General features: G+C 45.0%; 1 protein-coding gene across 16 annotated transcripts in view; it reads left to right on the forward strand.

Annotated features, from left to right (window-relative positions):
- The window catches only part of ARHGEF28 (Rho guanine nucleotide exchange factor 28), a 289,077-nt gene that overhangs the window by 241,501 nt on the left and 20,271 nt on the right, over positions 1-27,305 (forward strand). For 11 of the 16 annotated variants that reach the window (XM_038530837.1, XM_038530833.1, XM_038530838.1 and 8 more), the window contains 8 exons: positions 1,124-1,306; positions 4,919-5,050; positions 8,179-8,279; positions 9,959-10,117; positions 11,534-11,572; positions 11,671-11,718; positions 18,625-19,077; positions 20,263-20,563. In XM_038530837.1, coding sequence (XP_038386765.1) covers positions 1,124-1,306; positions 4,919-5,050; positions 8,179-8,279; positions 9,959-10,117; positions 11,534-11,572; positions 11,671-11,718; positions 18,625-19,077; positions 20,263-20,563 — 1,416 coding nt within the window. The remainder of the gene's footprint in view (positions 1-1,123; positions 1,307-4,918; positions 5,051-8,178; positions 8,280-9,958; positions 10,118-11,533; positions 11,573-11,670; positions 11,719-18,624; positions 19,078-20,262; positions 20,564-27,305) is intronic. The other 5 variants (XM_038530840.1, XM_038530841.1, XM_038530845.1 and 2 more) reach the window with 3 other exon arrangements.

The raw sequence follows: 27,305 nt of genomic DNA on the forward strand, positions 1-27,305 counted from the left end.
CCTGGGTCATGAATGGGAGGGTTGTGATTAAATGTTTAATCTAATTCTATGTGCCTGAGGCTCACCCACCACTCTTCAGGACAAAAAGCATTGGCTCGAGGAGTGTTCGAATGAGACAACTGTCTCCCTCCTTCCTCCTTAGTGATTTAAGATATAACACATTTTCCAAAAAAAAAAAAAAAAATGGGCACATAATATACATGAAAGAAGAATTGTGAGCTGTGTGGTGCAGACAGGTGGTGGAGTCATCGTGCAGTGGTGTGATCGGGGTCCCGACACTGTCAGGTCATAGTTGTGTGAGTGTGGACGAGGAGCCCCTTGACTCTGCGCGTCAGTTTCCAAGTCTGTGAATTAAGGAACTCAGATTAGCTCAGGAAGTCTCATCTCTAGCTGGACAACAGAATTACCTTGCAAAGTTTTATAAAAACACTGATGCCTGGGCCCCATGCTCATCCAGTTCACTCAGAATCTATGGAAGGTGGCTGTAGATGTCAGTGTTTTAAACTCTTCCCAGGTGATACGGAGGTAGACTGAGAAGCCCTGGAATTAGATGCTGGTCAGGGCCCCTTTAAACTGGAAGAATTTTAAGTGTTGGGATGTGTTAGGATCAGAGGAAAATGATACAGGCAGAGATGGTCAAAGAAATTGGATGTTTAGAAACAAAAACATAAACTAGTAGGTTTGGCTTTAACCAAGATGGGCTGAAGCCCAAGTAGCTTCAGTCCTTTTGCCTCGTTTTCCCTTGTGGGCACCAGTCAGTATGAACAGAGCCACCTCAATTTTCATTCCCGAGCTTAGCATTTACTCTTAATAGAAAACAGCCTGAACAAAAGAATAGTCATGCAATTTTTTTTTTTCTGGAATTAGCAGCATTTTCGGAGTACAGTAAATGTACAGAAAAGACAGGGGAAGCTCAGAGTGGTTAAGTCACTCGCTGGAGGCTCTAGTCACTAAGTGGAATAACTAGGAGTTGAACCTGGTTCCGTCCCACCCCCAACAACTCATACTTGACCCGTGAGACCATACTGCTTGCGGACGAGGAACCTCTTTATCTTAGAGCTTGGGTTTTCATACAGTTGCTGTATCCATCCGATAACCTTCCATGGTAAATACTGTTTCATAGAAATACTCAGTAACCAAGACCAACAGATTTGCGCATATTTGGAGGAGAAGCTGCATATCTACGCTGAACTTGGAGAACTGAGTGGATTCAAGGATGTCCATCTAGAGCCCCACCTCCTCATCAAACCTGACCCAGGGGAGCCTCCCCAGGCAGCCTCATTACTAGCAGCAGCCCTGAGAGAAGGTAAGTTGCTTCCAAAACTATTTCGTCTAACAAGTTCAGGAAATGTTTATTCCACGTGCCATGCCCTGTGGTCTTGCTCCTAAGACAAAGTTCCAACTGCGCTATGGTCCACATTCCATAAGGTGTTCCCCCACACCTTACACTACCAACACTCCAGTAGGTGCAACTCAAAATTTTACTGCAAAATAAAAGGAAATAGATGTGTCGGGTTGTGTCAAGTACTATGAAGAAAACAAAGTGTCGCTCAAGAGGTAAATGGGTGGAGAAGGTGGCATGTACATACAATAGAACCTCAGCCATAAAAAGGAGTGAGATCTGGCCATTTGCAACCACATGGATGGACCCAGAGGCTGTAATGCTAAGTGAAAGAAGTCAGACAGAGAAAGACGACTATCATACGATTTCACCCGTTTGTGGAGTTTAGGAAACAAAACAAATGAACGCATCAGATAAGAGAAAAACCCAAAAAAGACTTAAATACAGAGAACAAATTGGTAGTTTTCAGAGGGGAGGTGGTAGAGGGATGAGTGAAATAGGGGATGAGGATCAAGAGTACAGTCACCATGATGGGCGCTGATGAATACACAGAATCATTGAATTACTGTATTGTGCACCTGAAATTAATAGAACTATGTTCACGATACTTCAGTAAAAAAAATAATAAAGATGGCTTTATTTGGAAAACTATAGAGGACAGTTGCTTCAATGAAGATTTTAATGAAGTCTGAACCCTACTTAAACAGGGGCGCCTGGGTGGCCTAGTAAAGTTAAGCATCTGACTCTCGATTTCAGCTCAGGTCATGGTCTCAGGGTCTTGGGATTGAGCCCTGCGTTGGGCTCCGTGCTCAGCGGGGAGTCTGCTTGAGATTCTCTCTCTCCCTCCCGCCCTTCCCCACCCAGCTACGTGCTCATGTGCACACGCTCTCTTTCTCTCTGTAAAATAAATACATCTTTAAAAAAAAAAAAGATAAATGGGATAGGGAGTATGGAGGGGGATTGAGTGGGGAGGTTGTATGTGAGTTGGAGCGACCAGGGAAGGCCTCTCTGGTACGGCAATATGCAAGCAGACACAGGGAAGCGGAAAAGCCATGTAGGCACCTGGGGAAAGGATGCTGCAGACACAGAGAAGTGGCGAAGGTCCCGAGGCAGGTGCACGGCAAGCCTGAGGCCTCGCAAGGAGGACCATGCGGGTCGAGTGAAGGGAGGGGTGCAGAGCAGCTGACGGGTCAGAGCCAACTACCCCTCACATGACACGGACCTGATTGAGGCGAGGAAGGAGGTTGGAGTCTACTCCAAACTGGTGTATGTGATGTGTGTGCCAGAAGGAGCCCTCTGACTGCTGTGCGGAGAATGGACTAGAAGGGGGCAAAGTTCGAGTATGGGTAATAACAACATTGAGGGTATAACCTTGGGAGCTGGTGGCTGAGGCGGGCGGAGGATAAGATTACTGGGGAAATGACGTCACAGAGACCTGAGGCCAAGGTGTCAGAAGGATCATGCTCGTGGATGCAATTCCTGGGAATTTTGAGGGGAGGAGCATTTGGGGAAGGGAGAAACTTGCGCCAGGTGCTAAGTTGTTCAAATGATCGGCAAGTGCCGTTCAAGTGAACGTTCAAGTGAACGGCAACAAGGAGGGTGGGCGGTGTGATCCGATGGCAGGGAATGGAAAGAACAAGGGGGTCAGGGGAAGGGATAATAGTCTGGAAGTGTTGATAGTGACCATGGGTTTGAGAGAGAACACAGCCACCACCTGAGAGTGCGGTGGGCGGCGCAGACAAAGTTTGGTGGGTGCCCGATGGTGGGTGCAATGGTCCCACCACCCATTTTTGTGAATATGGTTGCACTGCAGCAAACCCTGCTTTCTCGCTGCAGTGCTGACGGGGAAGAGCTGCCGGGGGCCGCGTGGCCACGGAGCCTAAAACGTATCCAGTCTGGTCCCTGGTACACCGAGCTCTGGCCGGGAACCTCGAGACAGCAGCTCTGGGGCATCTGGAGATGGTGACATCTGTCATCCTTATGTGATCAGGAAACTGAGGGCTTGAGAAGGGCCTAGAGACTGTCTGAGTTGGGGACGAGTGACGGAATCACTCGTTCATTCACGCCTTCAGCATTCCATGGGCACCCACCCCGGGCTCCGCGTTGGCCTGTGGGGTAAGACTCTGCACGGCTGCCCCGGGGGTGGCCCAGGCCCTGGGAAAGGCACAGCAGGGAGCGCGGCCAGAGGCGGCGGGGGCGCAGGTGCCGGTCACTACGCTGTACACCTGACACACCAGCGCGTGCCGGTGCGTGTCGCTGGTCAGCGCAGAAAGGGGAACGAATGCTCGTCGGGAAGGAGCACGGACGGTCCACAGGGAACGAGAGGACTCCACGAGATCCCGGGAAAATAAGGATGGGCTGCGGCGGCCTTGCTGCGGGAAAGGCAGTGGAGGCGACCCGAGGCGAGAGGGGGGAGCCAGCTGCCTGGGGACCCGCGGGCGGGAGGGGTATGCGCTGCCCCGACTGTGGGGCAGGATCTTCGCGGGCTCTGGTCAAAACAGACACTTTTACTCCAAAATCCGTAGAAAGTTCCAGGATGCTTTTAATTGTGAGAGTGGCATGACCGGGAGCTGGGGGGTGGTGGGAGGAAGGGGGCGGGTGCCTGGGGATGAGTGAGTGGGACAGAGCTGGTGGGCGCGTGGGGCAGAGGTGCAGCGGGGCACGGGGACACCCCCCCCCCCCGTAGACCCCCCGCGGGTGGTGGCCTGGTTGTAGCCTTGCAGGTTGAAAGCCTTTATTGTAAATGGGAACATCGCTTCCTTGGTGTGGCGGTCAGCAGCCTTACCAGGTCCCAAGAGGAGCCTTTGTTATTTAAAATGCACGTTCCCTGTCTTTTCCCCTAGTAGCTGTAAGTGAGGACTGGGGATCCTCACCAGGATTTTTTAAGGCACAGGTGGGGAAATCTCTTTCGGAGGATAGCTATGACTGAGTAGTAATCTGTGTACCTAAAATCATATTTAAGTTAATTGAAAATCAGAAAGCTTTTCGGCAGACTGATGTACTGAAAATTAAATTTGAGATTTTTTTTAATAGAATGCATCTTTTTAATTTTCTGTTATAAAATGATGCATCTTTTCATTAATTTTCTGTTATATAATGATGCTTAAGGGACACCTCGGTGGCTCAGTGGTTGAGCCTCTGCCTTCAGCCCAGGGCGTGACCCTGGGGTCCTGGGATCGAGTCCCACGTCCCCACAGGGAGCCTGCTTCTCCCTCCGCTTGTATCCCTGCCTCTCTCTGTGTCTCTCCTGAATAAATGAAGTCTTTAAAAAAATAAAATAAAATACTGCTTGAAGTATCAGTCTAGATTGCAAGTTGGCAAACTTTTTTCTATGCAGAGCCAGATAGTAAATATTTTAGGCTTTGCAGGCCGCATACAGTTTCCGGGACACATCCTCCTTCATGTGTGTGGGGGAGCTCATCTGTACACTTAAATCTTTAAAATGTAAAAACCATTTTAAGCTCCAAGGCCATGTAACAGCAGACAGAGGCCACATAGGGTTTGCCGACCCTGGATCTAGATCAAACTTTGTGCATTTGGTCTCTAAATCATGTCTTCTTTCTTCTCCCTTCTTAGCGGAGAGCCTGCAGGTTGCCGTGAAGGCCTCACAAGCGGGTGATGCTCGCCCATCACCTGAGGAGGGTTCTGCAGAACCTGCGGTTGCAGATGCACAGGGTCCTCCCGAGGAGCCAGGATCATCTCCAGCCTGTAAGTGAAAGTTCGGGCCTCACCCCTGAGCCTGAACACAACCTCTGGAACACACAGTGGTCGTGTGAAATGAAGGCAACGGCTCTGTCCCTATTTGCAGGAGACTGGATGCATTTTTTTTTTTTTTTTAAATGAGAGAAAACCTGAGACCAGATAGGCTCTGGCCTGACTTACCTAGATCATGACTCTGGTGTTCCAAGCACGGAGATTCCGAGAACAGTCAGCTGGCGGGTCTGCTGCTCTCTTACCCAGGCAAGCTTCGTTACCATCCCAACCCCGACCCTGCCTCATTTTTTTTTTTTTTTGATAAAACTTACAGAATAGTTTGGAATATGGTTTTGAAAGAATTTTTAAACTTCGGATTTATTTTTTTTTTTTTAAATGGGTCCCTGCAGTTCACTAAAGAGCAAGTCCTTTGGCTTAATCTCAGAGGCATCCACCGAGCCAACATAACCCAGAAAACTAGAATCTTAAAACATCCCCACAGACACGCAGTTGGGTGGTGTGATTAAAGGCAGAAGTGCCAGAAAATTCTTGATCTTTGTCATCATACATTTTAATTCACTAAAGGCACCGTGTCCAGTATATTTTAAAATACGGAAAAATGTCACGTAGGGAATTAGGTGACTTCTCGGAACCTAATGATGTTACATGTATGAGCTGAATACTTAATTTCCTACAGATTTCTGAGAGAAGAGCATAAAAGCATATTTTTTATTGTATTTGGGTGATAAAAACCTCGACTTCCACCAGCCTGTATTAGACACAAGACAAAACATCTTTATTAGCCAGGGATTGGAGGCTTAAGTGGTCTCTGAATCGCTTAAACAGCATCCCTGGGTCAACTGAGACACAAGGAGGCCGTGCAGTTTTAAGACTTTACTTTTTTGAGATGAGCTCTAATAATTATTTTGTCCTCTCAAATTCTGCTTTATCCAATCCTGCATTTGTATTTTCAGAAAGTGCACACATGTTTTTCGTTTTGACGCAGCCCAGACTCCTCAGGGGAGTTGTGCTGCCCTGGGTGATTTCCTTTTAAAAGGAGAAACGCGTTATGCCATCGAGAGAGGGAGTTCCTTCTATAAATACACCCCGGGGATCCACTGCCTCCGCCTCACCCCGGGGACAGCTGGGGAGGCTCCACTCAGCCCCTGCAGCTGCTCAGAGCACACGGCTGCACCTTCCCTCTCTCCAGACCAGGCAGCGAGGTTCTCCCCATCTGTACCATGTCCCCCATGATCGGGAGAGGCCCCAGGGACACCCGTGACTCGGGTCAAAACCATCAAGAGGCTGTTTGCAGTGCCCTGACCCCAGGATTCACAGACGGGCAGGGGCGGGTTGACATGGTCCTGTTCCCCCGAAGGCCTCTTCCTTTCTGGGCTAACCCTGGTGCCCCCAAGGGTTGGATTCTCTTATTAAGGTTAGTGGGGGTAAAAGATTAATATTCCTTAAATGAGAGTGTGTACCTGACTGGGCCAGTTCTTTAACTTTCAGGACTGGGTCCTTCTAAGTCAAGCCCAGTATGACAAAATGAAGCCATAGACCAAGCGAAGCCTCCCCTGCGTAGTCCTCGGTGTTACCTGGTCAGGTGGATGAGTATAATCTAGTCCTTCAAAAGTCCTGGAGATCTGAAAAGGAACAGAGGGATCTGATCCCTTGGCTCACCATCAACTCCTTTGCCCGTTTGATGGTCCCCATTGCCATGGAGTGGGGAGGAGGGCGAGAGCGACAATGGCTAATGCTGTGGTGATGCCGTGGGTATCTCTCTGAGAAGTAAGTATAATACCCAGCAGCGGAACCGCATTTCGAGCGACAGAGACATTTTTTAAATCAGATTTTTTAAAAGATTTTATTTATTTATTCATGAAAGACAGAGAGAGGCAGAGACCCAGGCAGAGGGAGAAGCAGGCTCCATGCAGGGAACCTGATGTGGGACTCAATCCTGAGTCTCCAGGGTCACGCCCTGGGCTGAAGGCAGACGCCAAACCGCTGAGCCACCCAGGGATCCCCAGATGCATTTCTATAAAAAGTCTCTTCACTGTAAGTGAGAACCGTTGACCGGCTCGGGCAAAATGGACCTGATTTTCAGTTGATAAAATCTGAAGCCGTTAACCGTTTAAACAGAAAAGTTTTTTGTGATAGAAGTGGCCTTTGGAGGCCCTAGAGGACTTCCATGGGGAGAAGAAGTCTTCCCTCCATCAGAGATGGCACCGTGTGTCACAGAGCGAGTGCTCGCTAGGGCCCTGTTTGAACGTGGTTCCAATAACAGTCTGGGTGTGAAAGTGCTTTGGGGAATCTAGTTTAAATCATCGTAAGGCGAGCATAGCATAAGACTTTACTGAGGTCATGTGGACACAGAAGTAAAATCGCACCAGCAGAGATTTGACGATTTAAGCAGCAGAGATTAATCGATGTCTGGTACTTAAAAAAAATACTTCTGAACTAGAAACATCTCTGCATTTCACAGGTCAGACATACAGATTTCAAAAGTCATTGTGGATCTAGAGGATGAGCAAGTATTGTGAGGGGGAAAAAAACCACTCGGACATTGTCTTTATAAAGCTATTTGGAGGTGGGGACGAGCTCCTCTTTGCAGGACCGAGAGCTCCTCCCGGATGAGCCATCTGGGCCCTGCGTAGAGGGGTGCTCGGCTCCCGTCGTTGGGTCCGTGCTCCTCTGCATGGTCAGCCGCCCCTGCCCGGCCACCGGGGAGCCTTTCGCCGAGCCGTCTCCTTAGACCTGGCTCTGCCCGCCCTTGCTTGAGCCCCACAGTGTCTATTTTCAGTGTCCTCCTCCCCACTGGCTTTTCCCTAGCTAGCAAGCATGGGATGTAGCGTCTGCCCTCCCTGCATCACCAACATCACGGGGAGGTCCTGTCCGCAAGAAAGAAAAATGAAAAGATGGGCGATGCCACCCGCCAGCTTGGTATCGACTAGCGTGTAAGCTCCCCGAGGGCAGGGACTCCACGCTCTGCACTGCGTCTGCCCCTCGTGTGAGGCTGTGTCGTACGCGTGATTTTGTGTCTCTTATCTCGAAATATGTGTCAGCTGTGTACGTGTACGAAATACGTGCGCTCGCTGACGTTTGATGATGTCCTCTCTGTTTCTGTCTCGATGGCGTGCTTGCAGCACTAGTCACAGAAGGGACAGGAGGAAGAGGCTGTTGGGATGTGGATCCTGGCCCCCAGGGTGTGGGAACCGACTTGGCGGTCTCTGATGCAGGGGAGAAGGTATTGTGAACCAATTTGCTAGTAAATGGCACCCGTTGCTCTGTGTTGTGACGTGACCCCAGGGCCCGGTCTGTCCCGAGCCACGAGGGGTCGGGAGCCTTCTCCACAGCTGTTCTCCGTGTCCGTGCTCTGCTTTGGTCTTTCTAACCTTCAAGTCCCTCAAGATGTTCTCGCTCTTCCTGGATCATGTAGGTGTACGCCAAGAAACGGTTTAAAAATCATTAAAAGGATTTAAAACCCTAATGTGTGTGTGTCTGCGCACTCTTACTTCTGGTCTCGCTTCTGCTCCCGTCCCTGCAAGGCTCTGGCTTCCACCCGCTGCCCTTGGCCCCGCTTGGGGACGCAGCCCTGGAGTCCGGCGGCGCTAAAGTGGCAGCAACGGTGTTGCCCTGGGCCCCCATGGCTGCTCCACCTTCTCTTACCTTCATTTCCCTGTCTCCACTCACATTGTCACCTGCTTTTTATTTTTTTTTTAAGATTTTATTTATTTATTTATAGAGAGGCAGAGACCCAGGCAGAGGGAGAAGCAGGCTCCATGCAGGGAGCCTGATGTGGGACTCGATCCCGGGACTCCAGGATCATGGCCTGGGCTGAAGGCAGCGCTAAACCGCTGAGCCACCCGGGCTGCCTTTTTTTTGTGTGTGTGTGACACTTTTAATCAACCTGATTTTGGCTTGGGGCTAATAGGTTCCAAAACGCCTTTTTTTGGGGGGGGGGGGACATAGTTTTCAAGTGACACTCACTTAAACACTAAATGCATGAAACTTCCTGTTCACTTCCAATGAAGCCAGGATGTCAGAAATTGGGAATGAGAATATGATCCTGGGAGGTGGCTGCTTGGCCTCCCCAGGCTTGGCTGGGTCTCAGGAGTTTCAGTTTTATCGAAATTCGTATTAGGCACATTACCAGATAACAGTATGTGCTAACGTGGAAAAATGACATGCCGTCTATTTAGGAGATGACTTCTATAGTATATGTTCTTGCATATATTACATATGACTGAGACACCCGGTCCAAAGATTTTTTTTTTCTGGGGGGATGGTTTTCTTTCTTTTTTTTTTTATATATAAATTTATTTTTTTATTGGTGTTCAGTTTGCCAACATATAGAATAACACTCAGTCCAAAGATTTTTAAAAACCCAAAGCAAATGTGGCTGTGATTTAGTTTCGCCTTTTTTTTTTTTTAAACTTCATAGGCCAAGATAAAAATAGGAATGCAATATTTTACTCTGCTTACTCTGACTGTAAGCTTTCTGACTTGTTGCTTCTTTAAAACATTCCTACTTTGGTCATCCCTTTCAGCACAGACTTCATTTTTCGGTCTGAAGCTTCCAGCTGCCTTTGTCCTAGAGGAAGGGAGGCGGGGAAGGAGGGCTGGTTAGTTAGTAATAGTCTTTTCTTGAATGGAAATCCTGGCGGCTCCCACCCCTAAGGTCTTTTTTCTTCCATGATGGGGTCAAAGGTAAGTGAAATCTGAGAGGTGTGGGTTCCCGCCTACCTGGAAGAGTTTTAATAAGGCATTTGAGGAAATGAACTGACAGGGCAGGGATCACCAGAAATCAAACATTAAAAAAAAAAAAAAAAAAAAAAAAAAAGCATGTGATGGGTATTTAGTCATTAGCTTCCCCACTAAGATAAGGTCTTAAATTTTTTTTTTTTTTTTTTTTTTTTCTGAAAGAGTCTTAAAAATCTGTGCTGCAGCCGGCAAAGTCCCTGGGGTGTCAGTCACCATCACCAGCTGCAGCCCTGCACAGGGACCACAAGGGGGAGGGCCAGCTCCACGAAAAGTAGGACACTACACAGCTCAGGCTTGTATCAGGCTTCGTGGTTCTTGGGAGTAAGTAATCACGTGTGGTGTAATCCAACCCCTCTCTGTGTTTCTAATTTGTACAGAGCATAAAAATTCTACAGCATACGATTTTCTTATTACAAAGGTAATGAGGGACAGAACCACCAGGGCAGAGAGAACTCTAGAATTCGCTAGAGGATGGGGGGCCGTCCCCAGTATGGTGGAGGGGGGCCGTGGCTGGACTCCAGACTTCACGTCCCTTTCCATCCTTTGTCCTTCCTGTGTAGGAGGTTCTGCTCAGTAAGGAAACCTTCGATGGGTGGTATGGTGAGGAGGGTGGGCAGGGAAGAAAGGAGCTGGCCATCTCCTCAAAGCGTCACCGGCCTAAACTAATGGAACAAGCCCAGAGTTACCGGAGAACATGACCAGAGCTGTTTCTCGTGGGTTCGATTTAAAGCTGCTCAGATATAGGCCACAGCATCCTGGGGACTACAGGCTCTAGGAAGGCAGGGAACCCAACGGCCTCCCCCAGCGGCAGGCGGCGAGCACGCAGCAGGTCCACACCGTTCGTCTATAGGACGGAGTGTGAGCGTCCGTCAGATGCTGGGTGTCCTTGTTAAATTTGCAGACACGGCATTAAACACACGTAAGAAGTCCTGCTACTCATTGGCATCCATCCCAGTGAAAGAAGACAGGCAATAAATGAATAGACAAGTGTTCAATTCAATTCTGGAAACTGGAAATCCTCACTGTCCACATGTGTCTCTAGTGTGTACACCAGGGAGACAAAGAATGAAACCTAGACCCCCTCCCCCTGGAGCAGATGGTCTCCAGCCTCGCTCAAGGCCTCTGCTGGTCGAGCTTTTCCTAAAGGCAATCACAGATGCGTCCAGTGGTCTCAGAGTAGGATCCAGGAGGGCAGGCCAGCGAAGTGCTGGCCCCTGGGCCACCCCTGGGTCTGGGTTTCCTCTCCTGACCACTGGCTCTTTGGGCTTTGTGAATCTTGGACACGGAGATGGGAGCTAGAAGTCAGGCACGGTGTTCTCTGGCTTCCAAATCTGGCCTCCAGGATGTAGGGAGCCAACCTGGCCTGGGGGCCAACTTCACTCTGGTCACAGAGAGCACAGTTGACAGTGTGGTTTCCACAAGGTAAATATTGTCACTTGCTGAGAGAGTGCAGAGCTTCCCCGCTGTCATCCCGTGTTGTTTTTTAAAGGGATGTTTGGGTGAAAAGTCGCCCTGCTTCTCAAATACAGAGTTTGCACAGATGGAGGCTCTCCTGGAGGTGTGTGTGTGGGGGGGTGTTTAATTCTGTAGGCTTTGCTTTCTGGAGGGAAAGAGGGTCTATAGAAGAGTTTTGAGGCAGTGAATTGATGTATCTGAGGTCGTACGTTTTGGAACACTAGGTGCAGCTTTTCAAAAGTAGAACCGTTATTCATTTTCTTATTTTTTTACATATTTTAGGTGGAATATAGAAGTTTCACGGTTTCTTCACAGTCAGAGGTGAGCTATATACACTTGAAATATATCATTATCCTCTCTTTATTTTTGAATAACGAATGCTTTTTCAAGAATTTGACTCTTACAACCTTACCTTCCAGATTATACAAGCGATCCAGAATTTAACCCGACTCCTCTATAGCCTTCAGGTAATTGTGCTCCTCTAATCTTTTTTTTTTTTTTAAGATTTTATTTATTTATTCAAGACAGAGAGAGAGAGGCAGAGACATGGGCAGAGGGAGAAGCAGGCTCCATGCAGGGAGGGACTTGATCAAGGGACTCCAGGATCATGCCCTGGCTGCAGGTGGCGCTAAACCGCTGGGCCATGGGGGCTGCCTTTTTTTTTTTTTTTTTTTTTTTTAATATTTTAGCTCCTCTAATCTTTGACCTTGTGAATGTTTCTTGTAACGCAATTAATTTTATTAGATGATTCCCAGACATTAAAAATTAGAGCATTTGAGAAGTAGCGAATGATCTTAAAAGAATGCCAGTTCCCAAAGCGTAATCCCGCTAGTTGCCTAGAACTTCACCTGGTATTGTAATCACCAGGCAACATGACAACTTTTTATACCATTCTTCTCTGAAACCATAAAACAGTTCATATCTTTAAAAAATATTAATGACTATGATTTGGCTTGAAGTTTACAGTGAAGCTCTTAGGTGACTATAGCATGACTTCACATTTTCTGGTGAAAACTTAAATTCACACCTGAACTTTCACTTTCTCATATGGACTTGGGCCTTTAGGGAAGTAAAGTAATTCATGTGTTCCTTCATTCTTTTGTTTGTTCATCCGCCCAGCATTTATTGAGCACGCTCTCCATGCTGGGCGCTATGCTGAGGGCTGAGCACAGAAAGGCCGATGGGCTACAATGCCTACCATTGAATGGCTTACTCTCTTTCAAGGAAAGACAGGCATAAAAGTTGTGCTTGCATTTAGGATTACAGGGTTGGATGATCCCTTAGTTCATGCACAAGAAGGCCAAATACATGAATTGCTCAACTTATAGATTAAAAACATTTTAATGCTATCAAAGCAGTATTAGTGTTAAATATAAATTGGTAGGAAAATTTGAGGATGTAAGTAAATATAACAGCTGGTGATTCTACAGAGAGAATTACTATTGTTATGTTGGTATATGTCCCAGTTGTTTTTTTTAAGATTTCATTTATTTTTTATTTTTTTTTAAATATTTTATTTATTTATTCATGAGAGAGAGAGAGAGAGAGAGGCAGAGACACAGGCAGAGGGAGAAGCAGGCTCCCTGCGGGGATCCCGACGCAGGACTCGATCCTGGGACTCCAGGATCACGCCCTGGGCTGAAGGTGGTATTAAACCTCTGAGCCACCCGGGCTGCCCTATTTATTTTAGAGAGAACTTGAGTGAGGGGAGGGGCAAAAGAGACAGGAAAGATAGATCCTCAAGCAGACTTCACACCAAGTGTGGAGCGCAATGTGAGGCTTGATCCCACGACCCTGAGATCATGACTTGAGCCGAAATCAAGATTGGATGCTGAACCACCTGAGCCGCCCAGGGGCTCCTCCCTCCAGTTTTTTTAGAATCCTTTTATATACACTCTAACAATGTACTTTTGTATGGGTTCAGCTATTACTCTAGCACGATTTTTGGTGGCTGTATAATATTCAAGTCTGTGGAACTTACCGAGTTCTTCAAAACTACACCTCTGTATTAAGTCCATTAGATATTCCTGTACACTAATCTCTTTGAACATAGCTGAGTGTTTCCTTGGGATAAGTCACTAGAATTATTATTTTTTTTAGATTTTTAATAGATATTACCCAAATAATCAAACCCATCAACATCCCTCTCTCTTCCTCAATTTGAAAATAGGTCAAGGTATCCAATTACCTTAATTTTCATTTCTGTGGTTACTGTCGAAACTAAACTCCTCCCCCTCCCATAATGGTTTATTAGCCATTCATACTCCATCTCTTATACTTCTTGGATATTAAAAAAAATAAAGTCTGACTTTAAGTTTTCACCAGAAAACAATGTAAAGTCATGCTACATTTGATATTTTCTTATTTATACTTTGCATCAAGACTTCTTTCTTTTATGCCTTATTGATCATCTGCCTATTGCTCTCATACAAGTATCTTAAAAATTAAAGTTTTTTATTGTATTTGAATATAGGGCAGTGATAATCTCTTAATCTTTTTCTATGCTTATTTCTATATTCATAAGAGATTTCAATCACTCTGACAGGTTTCTTACCTTCCTATTAGGACTGATAAATTAAAATTTCCTATTTATGAATGAAATTGGAGACTTGTCACTTTTGCAGTAATTAGTCCTCTTGTTGGAGAACATGCTGTTGGTCATCTCTTAGATAAAAGAAAGCTGTTTGGGTTAAACAGTTCTATTCTTTGGACTATTCCTGATAGAAAGTTAAAATTTGAAAGTAGTGATACTATGGCTAGTCTTCAATACTTACATCAATTTGATTTTCTTGGCTTTTACTTCGTCTTACTTCTGGAAACATATTAAGTAATTGTGGCAGTAGCAAGCATCCTTGTCTTGTACAAGATCTAACAGGAATACCTTTGATGTCTGACATTAAACATGCTGGCCTGGGATAGGTGTTCTTAGAGTTGATTTATCATAGGATCAAACATTCTTTCTTTTACATTTTAACTGAGAAATGGGTATAGTTTGAGCATAGTTCATTAACTTCTGGGAGATGAAAACATTGATTGTGTTGCCTGATGAAAACACTCACAGGTCGTGTCTCTTCAGTGTTGAATGCCATGCTTTGTGGACGCAGGGTTCAGAAAAGGTCCCCTAAATGACCTAATTTTTGCAACACACGAGATTGAAGGGAGGTATCGAATTCTACAGTAGATTCTCTTAACCACGACTTTTGAGCTGGTATGAGGACATGGGCTCTGGAAGATGTCTTTTCATGGAGTATTCATCCCTTTTGAAGCTGAATCTCTTATTTTTAATGTGTTTTTTAAATTATTTTTTATTGGAGTTTAGTTTGCCAACATATAGCATAACCCCCAGTGCTCATCCCATCCAGTGCCCCCCTCAGTGCCCATCACCCAGTAACCCCAACCCCCCCGCCCACCTCCCTTTCCACTACCCCTTGTTCATTTCCTAGAGTTAGGAATCTCTCATGTTCTGTCACCCTCTCTGATATTTCCCACTCATTTTCTCTCCTTTCCCCTTTATTCCCTTTCACTATTTTTTATATTCCCCAAATGAATGAGACCATATAATGTTTGTCCTTCTCTGATTTACTTATTTCACTCAGCATAATGCCCTGCAATTCTATCCACATTGAAGCAAATAGTGGGTATTTGCCATTTCTAATGACTGAGGAATATTCCATTGTATACATAGACCACGTCTTCTTTATCCATTCATCTTTTGATGGACACCAAGGCTCCTTCCACAGTTTGGCTATTGTGGACATTGCTGCTAGAAACATCGGGGTGCAGGTGTCCCGGCATTTCATTGCATCTGTATCTTTAGGGTAAATCCCCAGCAGTGCAATTGCCGGGTCGTAGGGCAAATCTATTTTTAACTCTTTGAGGAACCTCCACACAGTTTACCAGAGTGGCTGCACCAGTTCACATTTCCACCCACAGTGCAGGAGGGTTCCCCTTTCTCCACATCCTCTCCAACATTTGCTGTTTCCTGCCTTGTTAATTTTCCCCATTCTCACTGGTGTGAGGTGGTATCTCATTGTGGTTTTGATCTGTATTTCCCTGATGGCCAGTGATGCAGAGCATGTTCTCATGTGCTTGTTGGCCATGTCTATGTCTTCCTCCGTGAGATTTCTGTTCATGTCTTCTGCCCATTTCATGATTGGATTGTTTGTTTCTTTGCTGTTGAGTTTCATAAGTTCTTTATAGATCTTAGAAACTAGCCCTTGATCTGATACGTCATTTGCACATATCTTCTCCCATCTGTAGGTTGTCTTGTAGTTTTGTTGACTGTTTCTTTTGCTGTAAAAAGCTTTTTATCCTGATGAAGTCCCGATAGTTCATTTTTCCTTTTGTTTCTCTTACCTTCATGGATGTATCTTGCAAGAAGTTGCTGTGGCCGAGTTCAAAATGGGTGTTGCCTGTGTTCTCCTCTAGGATTTTGATGGAATCTTGTCTCACATTTAGATCTTTCATCAATTTTGAGTGTATCTTTGTATCTGGTGTCAGAGAATGGTCCAGTTTCATTCTTCTACATGTGGGTGTCCAATTTTCCCAGCACCATTTATTGAAGAGACTGTCCTTTATCCAGTGGATAGTCTTTCCTCCTTTGTCGAATATTAGTTGACCATAGAGTTGAGGGTCCACTTCTGGATTCTCTATTCTGTTCCATTGATCTCCGTGTCTGTGTTTGTGCCAGGACCACACTGTCTTGATGACCACAGCTTTGTAGTACAACCTGAAATCCGGCATTGTGATGCCCCCGGATCTGGTTTTCTTTTTCAATATTCCCCTGGCTACTCAGGGTCTTTTCTGATTCCACACAAATCTTAGGATGATTTGTTCCAACTCTCTGAAGAAAGTCCATGGTATTTTGATAGGGATTGCACTGAATGTGTACATTGCCCTGGGTAGCATGGACATTTTCACGATATTAATTCCTCCAATCCATGAGCATGGAATATTTTTCCATCTCTTTTGTCTTCTCCATTTCTTTCAGAAGTGTTCTGTAGTTTTTAGGGTATAGATCCTTTACCTCTTTCATTAGGTTAATTCCTTGGTATCTTATGCTTTTGGGTGCAATTGTAAATGGGATTGACTCCTTAATTTCTCTTTCTTCAGTCTCATTGTTAGTGTATAGAAATGCCACTGACTTCTGGGCATTGATTTTGTATCCTGCCACACTGCCAAATTGCTGTATGAGTTCTAGCAATCTTAGGGTGGAGTCTTTTGGGTTTTCTATGTACAGTATCATATCATCTGTGAAGAGGGAGAGCTTGACGTCTTCTTTGCCAATTTGAATGCCTTTAATGTCTTTTTGTTGTCTGATTGCTGAGGCTAGGACTTCCAGTACTATGTTGAATAGCAGTGGTGAGAGTGGACATCCCTGTCTTGTTCCTGATCTTAGGGGAAAGGCTCTCAGTGTTTACCCATTGAGAATGCATGATATTTACTGTAGGCTTTTCATAGATGGCTTTTAAAATGCTGAGGAATGTTCCTCTATGCCTACACTCTGAAGAGTTTTGATCAGGAATGAATGAAGCTGAATCTCTTATGCACGACTACAGTTTTTACATAAGCATTTTCAAATCAGATGAAAATGAAATTTGATCCCTGTATGAGGAGAGCAGAGATAGAGATGAGGTGTATGGGGAAGGTGGAAAGGAGAAGACAAAAGTTGAGAGAGCAAATTGTGAGTTTTCCTAAATTTGAAAAGCAAGTACCATTCTCTTTCCTAAATATAAGTACCAAAGGTAAGTATGGAAATGAATATCCGATCTTGAGTCCATGTCTATGCGGTCTCATCTCACATGTTAGGTAGACATGAAGAATGCTTCGTGGTGGCACTTGACTGGCCTCTTGTAAACTTTTCATGAGTGTTGTCTTTTCTCATGGTAGTTTTGGTGGACAGAATGCTGGATTTTTGTTTGTTTTGCTGTACCAACGCCCTTGAAACTTATTAGAATTAATAAATGTTTAGTCTACAGTTTGCTCTAGCCAAGTCAGAGTCCTGAATGGTTTATTATTTATGTGCCAATTATTTCATATTTAAAGATAATTAGTATCTATTCCCAATGATAGTCACGTTCTCCATAACTGCTTAAAGACCTTAATTCATGTGGATTTTGAAACTTCTAAAAGTAAGTTTTCAAATTTAAAGACAGGAATTTTATTTCAAGAGGCTCCCACAAATATGTTTTGGTATCTTATTCCACGACAAGTACCAATTTAAAATTTGCTTGAGTTCTTTAACCTTCAGAAATACAGGGAACTGTTGATCTAACAAAGAACTACTAGGGAAATCCCCATCTTCCCAGCATCTGTTACATGGATAGTTTTAAAAATTCTTAGGAAAGAAAAATGTGAATTTATCCCTAGGAGAGTAATAATTTCTCATAACGAGTCCAAACGCACATACGTACCCAGTATGTGGCCATTTTTAATTTGTCCCTTTTGTGCATCTTTGTGCTTCAAATGGGAACCTACAAAATGAAAAGCTTCCAAGGGCATTCACAGAGATTTTTTTTTTTTTTTTTTTTTTTTTTTTTTTGGTTTTGTGGAATCCTTCCAAATCTTGGCAATTATTTCCTATGATGCTGCCAAACTTTTCATAGGCAGATACCGTAACTCCAAATGTTTTTTTAATCTGGTTGGTAATGTCCTCTGGGCTTTAGAGTATCTATGTTCCCTTAATCATTCCAGCCTCCTGTTAGCAATCTATTAAACAAATGAATTTCAGCTTAGGATTTTATGTATGACCTTCCTGCTATGATACAAAGAAATAACAGTAACAAGATCGCTTTACCACTTACATATCTCCTAAGTAGGAAATTAACGGCTATCCTTGGGTATTATATTATAAAAAGATTATTTACCAAAAGTCTCCAAGTGGTTGACTGTTATTCTTACGTTTTTGTGTATGTGATGTAGCTTAAGTAATTTCTGGTTTGGGACTCCAAGAAAGGATACTACCAAGCTTATGTAGAATCTTAAGTTCTCATGAATTATTGAGTGGAGAGACCTCAGAGAATGAGACATGGGAGAGGAATGCAGTCTTGTGAATTTATGTACTGAATTCTTATTCAAAAGACCTGCTTAGATATTACACAACAACCAGCAAAAGAAAAAACCCCACATTTCCAAAAGAGGGGATGAGTGTTGCTTTTGTGCTTTTTTGCTTTTATATATTTCACTCCCGAGCCACAGTGGGAAGGCGTCCTAGGGAACGGGACTGAGCGCAGCCGGAGGGCTGAGGCCAGCCTCTGGAGATCCCCAAGGAGGAGGAGGAGGAGGATGGAGCCACCCAGCGGCACCCATCCGGTCCCGCGGGGGGGCGACGGGGGTGGCCCCGCAGCCACGGTGGTGTCCCTCTCGCCCCGCAGGCCGCGCTGACCATCCAGGACAGCCACATCCAGGTGCACAGGCTGCTGCTGCAGCAGGCTGGCCTGCCGGCGTCCCAAGAGGAGCACGGCGAGCTGGCGAGGCAGCGGGAGGAGCTGGCCGCCCTGCCCGGGCTCCAGTGGCAGCTGCAGCAGGAGCGGCGGCGCGGCCAGCGCGCCTGGGAGCGGCAGCAGCGCGAGCAGGAGGCCAGGGCCTGCCGGCTGCGGGAGCGCGAGCAGGGCTGCCGCGGCCGCGAGGAGCTGCTGCTCAGGGCCCGCGGGGAGCTGGACCGGCAGCTGCGGGAGCACCGGCAGGACCTGGAGCGGCTGCGGGAGGGCCAGCGCCTGGTGGAGAGTGCGAGGGCCCGCACGCGCGCCCAGCACAGCCTGCTGCGTGGCCCGAGGCCCGGGCGCCAGAGCAGCCTGCCCGCGGCCTTGCCTCCGGGCAGCGGCGAGGTACGGCCAGGCACCTCGGGGACAGCCGGGGACAGCTGGGGATGCCGCCCAGCACGTGCCTTCGTACCACTGCCAGGCACCCCCGGGGGCCCACAAGCGGGCGGCCCGACCTGGACCCGGCCGTCACCAGCGAGTGCATCTTAATTGCAGGGGGCGTTAGGAAGCCGGGTCTGCTGGGTCAGGGGCTGGCTGCACCCGGAGGCCCTGCCCCAAGGGACGGGGCGCGGGGCGGGGGCGGCGACCTCCAGCGAGGCCCGGCTGCCGCCCTGCGAGCACGCCTCTCTCACACCAGAGGGGCAACGGCTTCACTTGTACCAGTCGTCAGTTTGGGATACGCATACCCTTTGGCAGGTCAATGAGCTATTTTTTTTTTTAAGATTTTATTTATTTATCCACAAGAGACACACAGAGAGAGGCAGAGACACAGGCAGAGGGAGAAGCAGGCTCCATGCAGGGAGCCCAATGTGGGACTCGACACCGGGACCCTGGGGTCACGACCTGGGCCATAGGCAGATGCTCAACCATCGAGCCGCCTGGGCGTCCCATGTCAATGAGCTGTTAATGTGCATCTGTAGGTACTGAATTTAGCAAGTACAACCTTACTCTGTTAACTAACCATAGTTAACATGAGTGTCCTAGTTAGAGGCCGGGCGGGACATTAAAACCTTTCTAAAGATTGTGTTCCACTTGTATCCCTTCTTTTCACGTTTGACAGTTCCACACACCCCAGGAGTTTACTTTGCTGTGCTCTGAGCACATAGATGCTTTTTCCTGATAACACGTAAAGTTGTAAAACTTGATAAGATGATAAGGAAGATCTGCGTTTTTTCAGATTTTCCTTTAGAGTTGGCTAAATTTCATTTATTGCAAATACCTCATGCCTATATTTTCAGCATTTTATGTAGCAAAAATGAAATGCTGCTTTCAAAGTGGAAACACTTTAGTGGTAGAGAGCACGACTCCTAGGTTTTGGGGTGGTTTTCTTTTATGGCTTTTGTTTTGTTTTTAAAGATAAGCTAGACACAGCGAGTTGAAGTTTTGGTGCTAGCTCATTAAAAGGGGAGGAGTATGATACTCTTATTAGAAATCTTGATTGCTGAAACTATTAGAAACAAATACTTTATAAAACTGGCACAAGTGGCTGGAGAAATTATTGTATTTTTTTTTCTGTATTTTCTTACACAGGTGATGGAACTTAATCGATCCGAGAGCTTGTGTCATGAAAATTCATTCTTCATTAATGAAGCTTTAGTACAAATGTCACTTAACACTTACAACAAATCAACTCCATCAGGTGTCCACCAGGAAGCCGCTTATCCCCAGAATATAGCTAATTTGGACTTGGTAAGGACTAGTGAAAGTCCCGTAGACCTCCAGTTGGACATTTCTCAGCCCTTGGATGTCAACCACGAACTGTGGACAGCCGCTGGGTCCTGTCATCAGATACCCCCTCTCCACGAAAGCAGCAAGGATTCTTGTAAAAATGGTAATTAACACTTTACGCATCATCTGTGTAGTTTCAGCAAGAAGCTGTTTCTCTGAATGGTTGGCTCTTCTTTGGAGCAAATCAAAGCAAGTCCTAGAATGGGAATAAATCGGTTCTCGTGAGCTGGAGTTTGTGGCATCAAGTTCTTCGGTGAAGTTTGGGGCCGTCTTCTAGGAAAGTCAGAAAACGTGGTTAGAGGGTTTGGGGGTGCCACCAAGATATAAGAACCAGATGGGGTTTTCTGTGGGTTAATCTGTGGGTTAAATGATAAATATCAAATTGCTTCAGTTTTAAGGGAAGGTTATTCCTTTTTGTAGACTCTACTGCATTCTGACGCGCGTACTCGTTGGCTCTCAGAAATAAAGGATAGAGACAGGATTTATGGTAGGACTTTATTGTCTATCAGGGCAATTTCCTTTAATGTTGGTGAAGCTCTCCTGCTATTACACACCCCAACGTGAAACCATTAACATCATTTGTCATGGTAAAAACAAACAAAAAAAGGTGTTGTGTTGCCATAAGTACCTCATAATAACCCAATTTGCTAATCCCATTAAAGCATTTGCCAAATATAAATGAAAGGCAGCTCGAGTTACCAAGGCCACATGAATCTAAGTGATTTAAATCTATGTCTATTATAAATTGTTTTCTGTGGGATATGAAGTAGGGAATGAGAAGAACTTGAAACCTCTCTACCGAAAAACAGATGGCATGCAATAGAATAAACAAATGGCCGGCCACATGGATGTGAAATAAATCACTGACAGCAAAATCTTTCAGAAACATAAAACAAGCCGTAGTATAGAGCTCTTCGGAACTTGACGCAGATTTGTTTCCATGCTTCATATATAGTCTTCGTTGGTCACTGGGATGATCTTTTAGCAACAGAAAGTTTTGAAGGGTACTCAGCTTCTCCGGATTAGGGAGTGGTAATTCTGACATTGCCTGAGAGTTGATATATGACTGATCTAAAAGATGTGAATTCTTGGTAGTGGATGATTCTTTGCGTTACTTAGTCCCTGCGGTTAACGTTCTTCTTGTCAGCACATAGGAGAGAATGAAATGACTCTTCAAAGCATCATTTCAAATAATCCTTCAATTAAAAAAAATAATAAAATGGGATGGCTCATCAAGATTTTTAAAAAAAAAAAAAAAACAGCAAAATTTACAGAACGCAACCCTTTTATTATCTTGCAACTTTAGTACTGTGGAGACCACACTGTAAAAGGCTTTTTCTAGGTACGTGTTGCTTTGCTGTGTTAATTCATTAAGCTGCTATTTACAGTGGTTTTTTTTTTTATGTTTTCGTCCATGTGGTTTTGCATACTGGCTTTGGTAGAATTCAAAAACTCAGTTTGAGCTAAACCACACATTCAGCTTTTGTTTAAAAGAACCACCTCCCTCTTTTTGTATATCTCCCATCTTTTCTATTGTGCTTCAAAGTATAAAGCTCTTAAGCATTTGGCAGCACTCTTGCAGGAGATAGAAAACGTACTAAGGAAATAAACAGTGATTCTATCCAAAACCAGTCTCGCCACATGTAAGAAATTAGAGACCGCCAAGGGAAACGCTGGGAAAATGTACTTACGCTTCAGTTATTGTGTGTCCAGTGTAGGCCAAGGACACTGAGGACATTGGCAGAGGCGAGGAAAATCGACTTTGGCCTAAACCTCCCAGGAACATCCTGGTGTGTGTAAGTAGGGATTAGATCAGGATGCAACGTGCGCCGGTAAGCACAGGAGGTTGGCAACTAGTTTGAAAACCCTGTTTGTGTTTGTTTGCTCTAAACGTGAGTAGCCCTTTCTGGAGGAGAGGCTAGAAGGAGATGGGGAGGTGAGAGGGAAGGAGAGTGCAAGTGGGCCCGCGCCTTCGGAGGGTTGTCGGGAATGCAGGCGCTCAAACTGCTCTGGGGCCTTCACAGCTTTTATTTAATTTATTTTTTTAATAATAAATTTATTTTTTTATTTGTGTTCAATTTGCCAACATAGAGAATTACACCCAGTGCTCATCTCGTCAAGTGCCCTGCTCTTGCTCTCCGCCCCTGCCTCCCTCCCGGAGGGCTGCCCTTTGGAAGGTATTTCTAAAGACTCAGGACTCTGGTGGCTGTGGCTTGCATGGCTTCTGAGCATCCTTCAGCCTGAATACACTTTCGCTCCACTTTTTCCCCCCCGTAAGGCACGTTCTCTGAAATAGAGCTTTTCTGTCTTATGTCACCTAAGAATCACCCCGTGTCACTTGTAGATATTTTTTAAGGTAGCACTTTATATTTTTTATATTTTTTTAACAAGATAAGGAAGCTCTTTTTTTTAAGATTTTATTTGTTTATTCATGAGAGAGAGAGAGGCAGAGATCCAGGCAGAGGGAGATGCAGGCTCCACGCAGGGAGCCCGACGCAGGACTCGATCCTGGGACTCCAGGATCATGCCCTGGGCCGAAAACAGGCGCTAAACCGCTGAGCCACCCAGGGATCCCAAGGTAGCACTTTAAAGAATTCTACTCTTCACTTTCAGAAGTTGCTTCATTGAACACAGATCTTGGGTGTTTGCACATTAAATCCCAACTGGTGTTTGATTTTATTTCCGGTGGAAGAGAGGGTTGATTTTGAGAACTTAATCTGTACTTCTCTGAGGGGTATGGACTCTAAGACCACAAGACTACAGAAAATTTGAATTTCTTTGAACAGTATAGTCCCTGTAGGACAATTGCAAAGTAACTGGACCCATGAAATGCTCAGCTTTATTACTCTTCTTAAAAGCAAAACAAATACTTTATTTTTGTGATTTTTTTCTCGCCCTCTTAGCTTTAGAATTCTGGAACTATTTGTACAGTTCACTAGTCTGTATATGACCTTTCCTTTAAACACCAGACAAGACACTTTATGGTATGGAAATGAGTCTGAAATCTTCTTAGTCTCCCTTTTCAGTTACATTTTTTTTTATCTGTACCTCAATATTTGAAGGTTGCCTAAAAAGTTCCTCTTCAAAGTAGTTAAAGCATTATGGTTTTGCCATGCATATGATAAAATTTAAATCAAGAGCCAAATTTTATGTGTTAGTCATGTAGCTATTGGCAGGAGAATAATTTTATTAAGTTTGGATTCCAAAAGAGTGTTGAGTGTTTCCCTTTAGTACATATTAGGATTTGGTGCCCATCAAAATATTGTCCAAATTCAAGGCATTGTATTCAGAATATTTCATCTTGGCAGTTTTTTTTTTTTAAATACAGACAGCTGTGCTAAAATTTCATTGACATGTTTTTTACATATGGAAAGAAAATAGAAAATTTCCAAATAAAAAGGCACAGTATAGTTAGTATTTAAGTAACAGTTTTTAAGCAGTGACTATATGGTGATTTCTAATGTCTTAAAAATATTCCATAATTCAGGAATGGGCACCTTATTTGTGTAATCTGTGTAGAAGGAAGCTTTGCCAAGGACCTTCAGGCAATTTCTCACAAAAGTGAAACTGGCTTTGGATACCATAAACATCAAGGACAAAGTGTATTTGAAAACAGGGATGTATTAGTTTCCTGGGGCTGCCATAATAAAGGACCACAGACTGGGAGGATTTAACAACAGAAGTTTATTTCCTCACAGTTCTAGAAGCTGCAAGTCTTGAGATAAAGGTGTTGGCAGGGTTGGTTTTGCTGAGGGCCTCTCCCCTTGGTTTGTAGATGGTGGTCTTCTCCCTGTCTTTGCATCGGCTTCCCCCATCCGTGTCCTAATACCCTCTTCTTTTTTTTTTTTTCCTAAGATTTATTTATTTATTCATGAGAGACAGAGGCAGAGACCCAGGCAGAGGGAGAAGCAGGCTCCCTGCGGGGAGCCCGGTGGGGGACTCCATCCCAGGACCCTGGAGTCACGCCCTGAGCCAAAGGCAGATGCTCCACGCTAAGCCACCCAGGTGTCCCCCTAACACCCTCTTCTTGTAAGGACACCATTCATGTTGGGCTAGGGTCCACCCTAATGACCTCACTTCGTCACCTCTTTGAAGGCTCTATCTCCAAACACATTTTGAGGTAATGGGGATTAGGAGTCGAATATATGCATTTGGCAGGGGACAAAGTTTAGCCCTTAACACAGGATAAAATCATGAAAGCTTTAAATTTTTTTAATGTGCCAAACTTGAACTGTAATTTAACTACATTGCAAGTCTTTCTTGCTTGGTTAGGGAAGTGAGCTGAACTTTTAGAATAGTGATAAATAATCTGTATCTGCTTATTGATATGTTATCAATCCTGTGTGTCAACACACAGAGAGTGGGGTGGAACAGACTGAGTCTGTAGATTCGTTAGGTCTTACTTCCAAATCTAGGCCCTAATTGAGGAGCCTTGATAATTTTGAGCTCTCTCCAAATGGGAGGGATATTAGATGCCTTATTTTGAGTTGCTTAAATGAACTAAATACTGAAAGGTTGAGAACATTCACTATGACATCAACTTGCTGTCCAGATATATCTATTGGGAAGTAACTGGGCAACTCTTTTTCCTATGGAATTTTGACTATCACTTTGGGAACATTTTTAAAGAAATCATAGTACTACTTGCTCTCGGTAATCCACGTCACGGCAAGACTAGAAAGAATTGGGCTCAGAGGCTTAATTTTAATCTTTCTCACTGACAAATGTAGATGATTGACTTTCGCCTTTTGTAGATTTTGTACCAGGAAAGGGAAACATGCCATTTGCTTGTAGGGCCTGGTGAGCCCCCGGTGCTGACTGCCAACTTCCTGATTGCATAGTTCTCTGGGGGCAGGTTGACTGTGTGAGCCAACTGGGCCAGGGCCATCCCGCCTTAGCACATAGAGCCCAGTACACAGCAAGAGAGTAAAACCAGCAGGTGGGTGGATTCAGAGGCAGCCAGCCAGCCATGTGGTTGCCTGTTCGTTCCCACCCTGGGTTCCAATTTGGTCTCAACAAGCTGCTGAAGTGAGAGTCCATTCGGTATGAATGATTCCAGAGGTTAGGGCTGGCCTTGAGTCATCCTTAGCTCAAAACAAAACAAAATATATATTCACGTAAATATATGCATAAATGTACATACACATATGTGGTCTATGGACTACCCATTTGACCTTTCTAGTACAGTGTGGCTTTATTCTTGGAGTGATTAAGGCTGGGTTTGAAAGGGAAGTTCATAACCATTTATGTCCCGAACATACCTGAACGATAAGGGGTATTCCTAGCAGTCGCATTGACTCATGGGACAACGATCCAAAACTGGGGAGGGAAGCATCTTCCCTTCCACAGATCAGAATCTGGGACTCCTTTCTCACCTCCATGTCCGTCCGGCAAGGGAGGTTCCATTCTGCAAGGCTTGCTTAAAATATGAAGTGTTCCACTGAGGACTGTTAACTTATGTCTACCTAAGAGAAACACCACCATCAGGCTCAGTGGGTGGCAGACTTTTTCCTAAAGGACCACAGAGTGAATGTTTTCATCTTTCCGGGCCATCAGGTCTTTGTCGCATATGGTCAGCTCTGCCATTATACCTCAAAAGCAGCCAGGGACAAAGTGTGAAGAGTGAGATTGGCTGTGTTTGTGTTACAGTAAAAGTTTATTAAAAAAAAAAAAAAACAAGCAATTTGGTGGTAGGGGGCATTTGCTTTGTTTTGTTATCCACTTAAGTTGAGAAAGTTATATTCCTCCTGGTTCGGAAATTTTATCCCAATTCACATTTGGTTGAATTAATCATGAAATAGTAGATAGTACTTCTCGCCATTTAAAAACACATTTGATTTCAAGGTCTTGTTTCTTCTTTACAGCGGTCCTGTGACATGGCAGTCACTGTCACTGGGTTTCTCAAATAAGGCAACTTTTTCTCTTTTACTTTTGGTGGAGTCCCTGGAAAAAAGATGAATTTAGAAAAATAGAGTTGAATGGATGGAGTTTTTTAAAAAAAGATTTTATTATTTTTATTCATGAGAGACACAGAGAGAGAGGCAGAGACCCAGGCAGAGGGAGAAGCAGGCCCTATGCAGGGAGCCCGATGCACAGCCCGATCCCGGGACCCCAGGATCACGCCCTGGGCCCAAGTCAGCGCTAAACTGCTGAGCCACCAGGGCTGCCCGAATGGATGGAATTTTTAAAGCCACTGGCTTAGAACTTGGAGAGATCCTCCCCCACCCCCAACGCCAGATCCAGACTCTTGTGATTGTGTCATGGAAGGCTACCCTGTAACCCTGAGGCTAGAGGGAATTAAGGTGCCATGGGTACTCTAGCTGGCCATGCCTCAGGGCTTCTGGAAAAATGCAATAAGGGTATGAACTCCTGTGTTCAGAGATTCTCATTTGGCAGGACATGGCTGGGGCCTGCAAATCTGTGTATCTACATGATCCTTAGGTGATTCCAAAGCAGCTAGCCTGTCACCTGTCCCTACACTGCCTCCCTGGAGTGCTGGCCCTGATGTTCGAGAACCTTCGTCCAAATACTAACTCTGGCTCCTATGGCTGCATGATTCCTAAGCCTTAATTCCCCATCTGTACAAATTGGAAAGAAGTGTTAACAGAGTTCAAAGGGGGAAAAATGTCTGGCATGTCTTGGGATCCAGGGAATGTCTGCTTCCTTCCTACCTTCTGGAAGTAACTGATCCTGGTTGTGATTCAGGAGTGGTGTACTGATAAAGATGTGTCTCCTAAATGTCTCTAAAGCCAATAAGATAGAGATCTGGGGGGAGTTAAAAAAAAAAAAAAAAACTAAAGTAAATTGGGGATTTTTTTAAAAAAATTCAAAGTGAAAATCTATTA

Source organism: Canis lupus, chromosome 2, assembly GCF_011100685.1.
Source record: "Canis lupus familiaris isolate Mischka breed German Shepherd chromosome 2, alternate assembly UU_Cfam_GSD_1.0, whole genome shotgun sequence".
Lineage (NCBI taxonomy): Eukaryota > Metazoa > Chordata > Mammalia > Carnivora > Canidae > Canis > Canis lupus.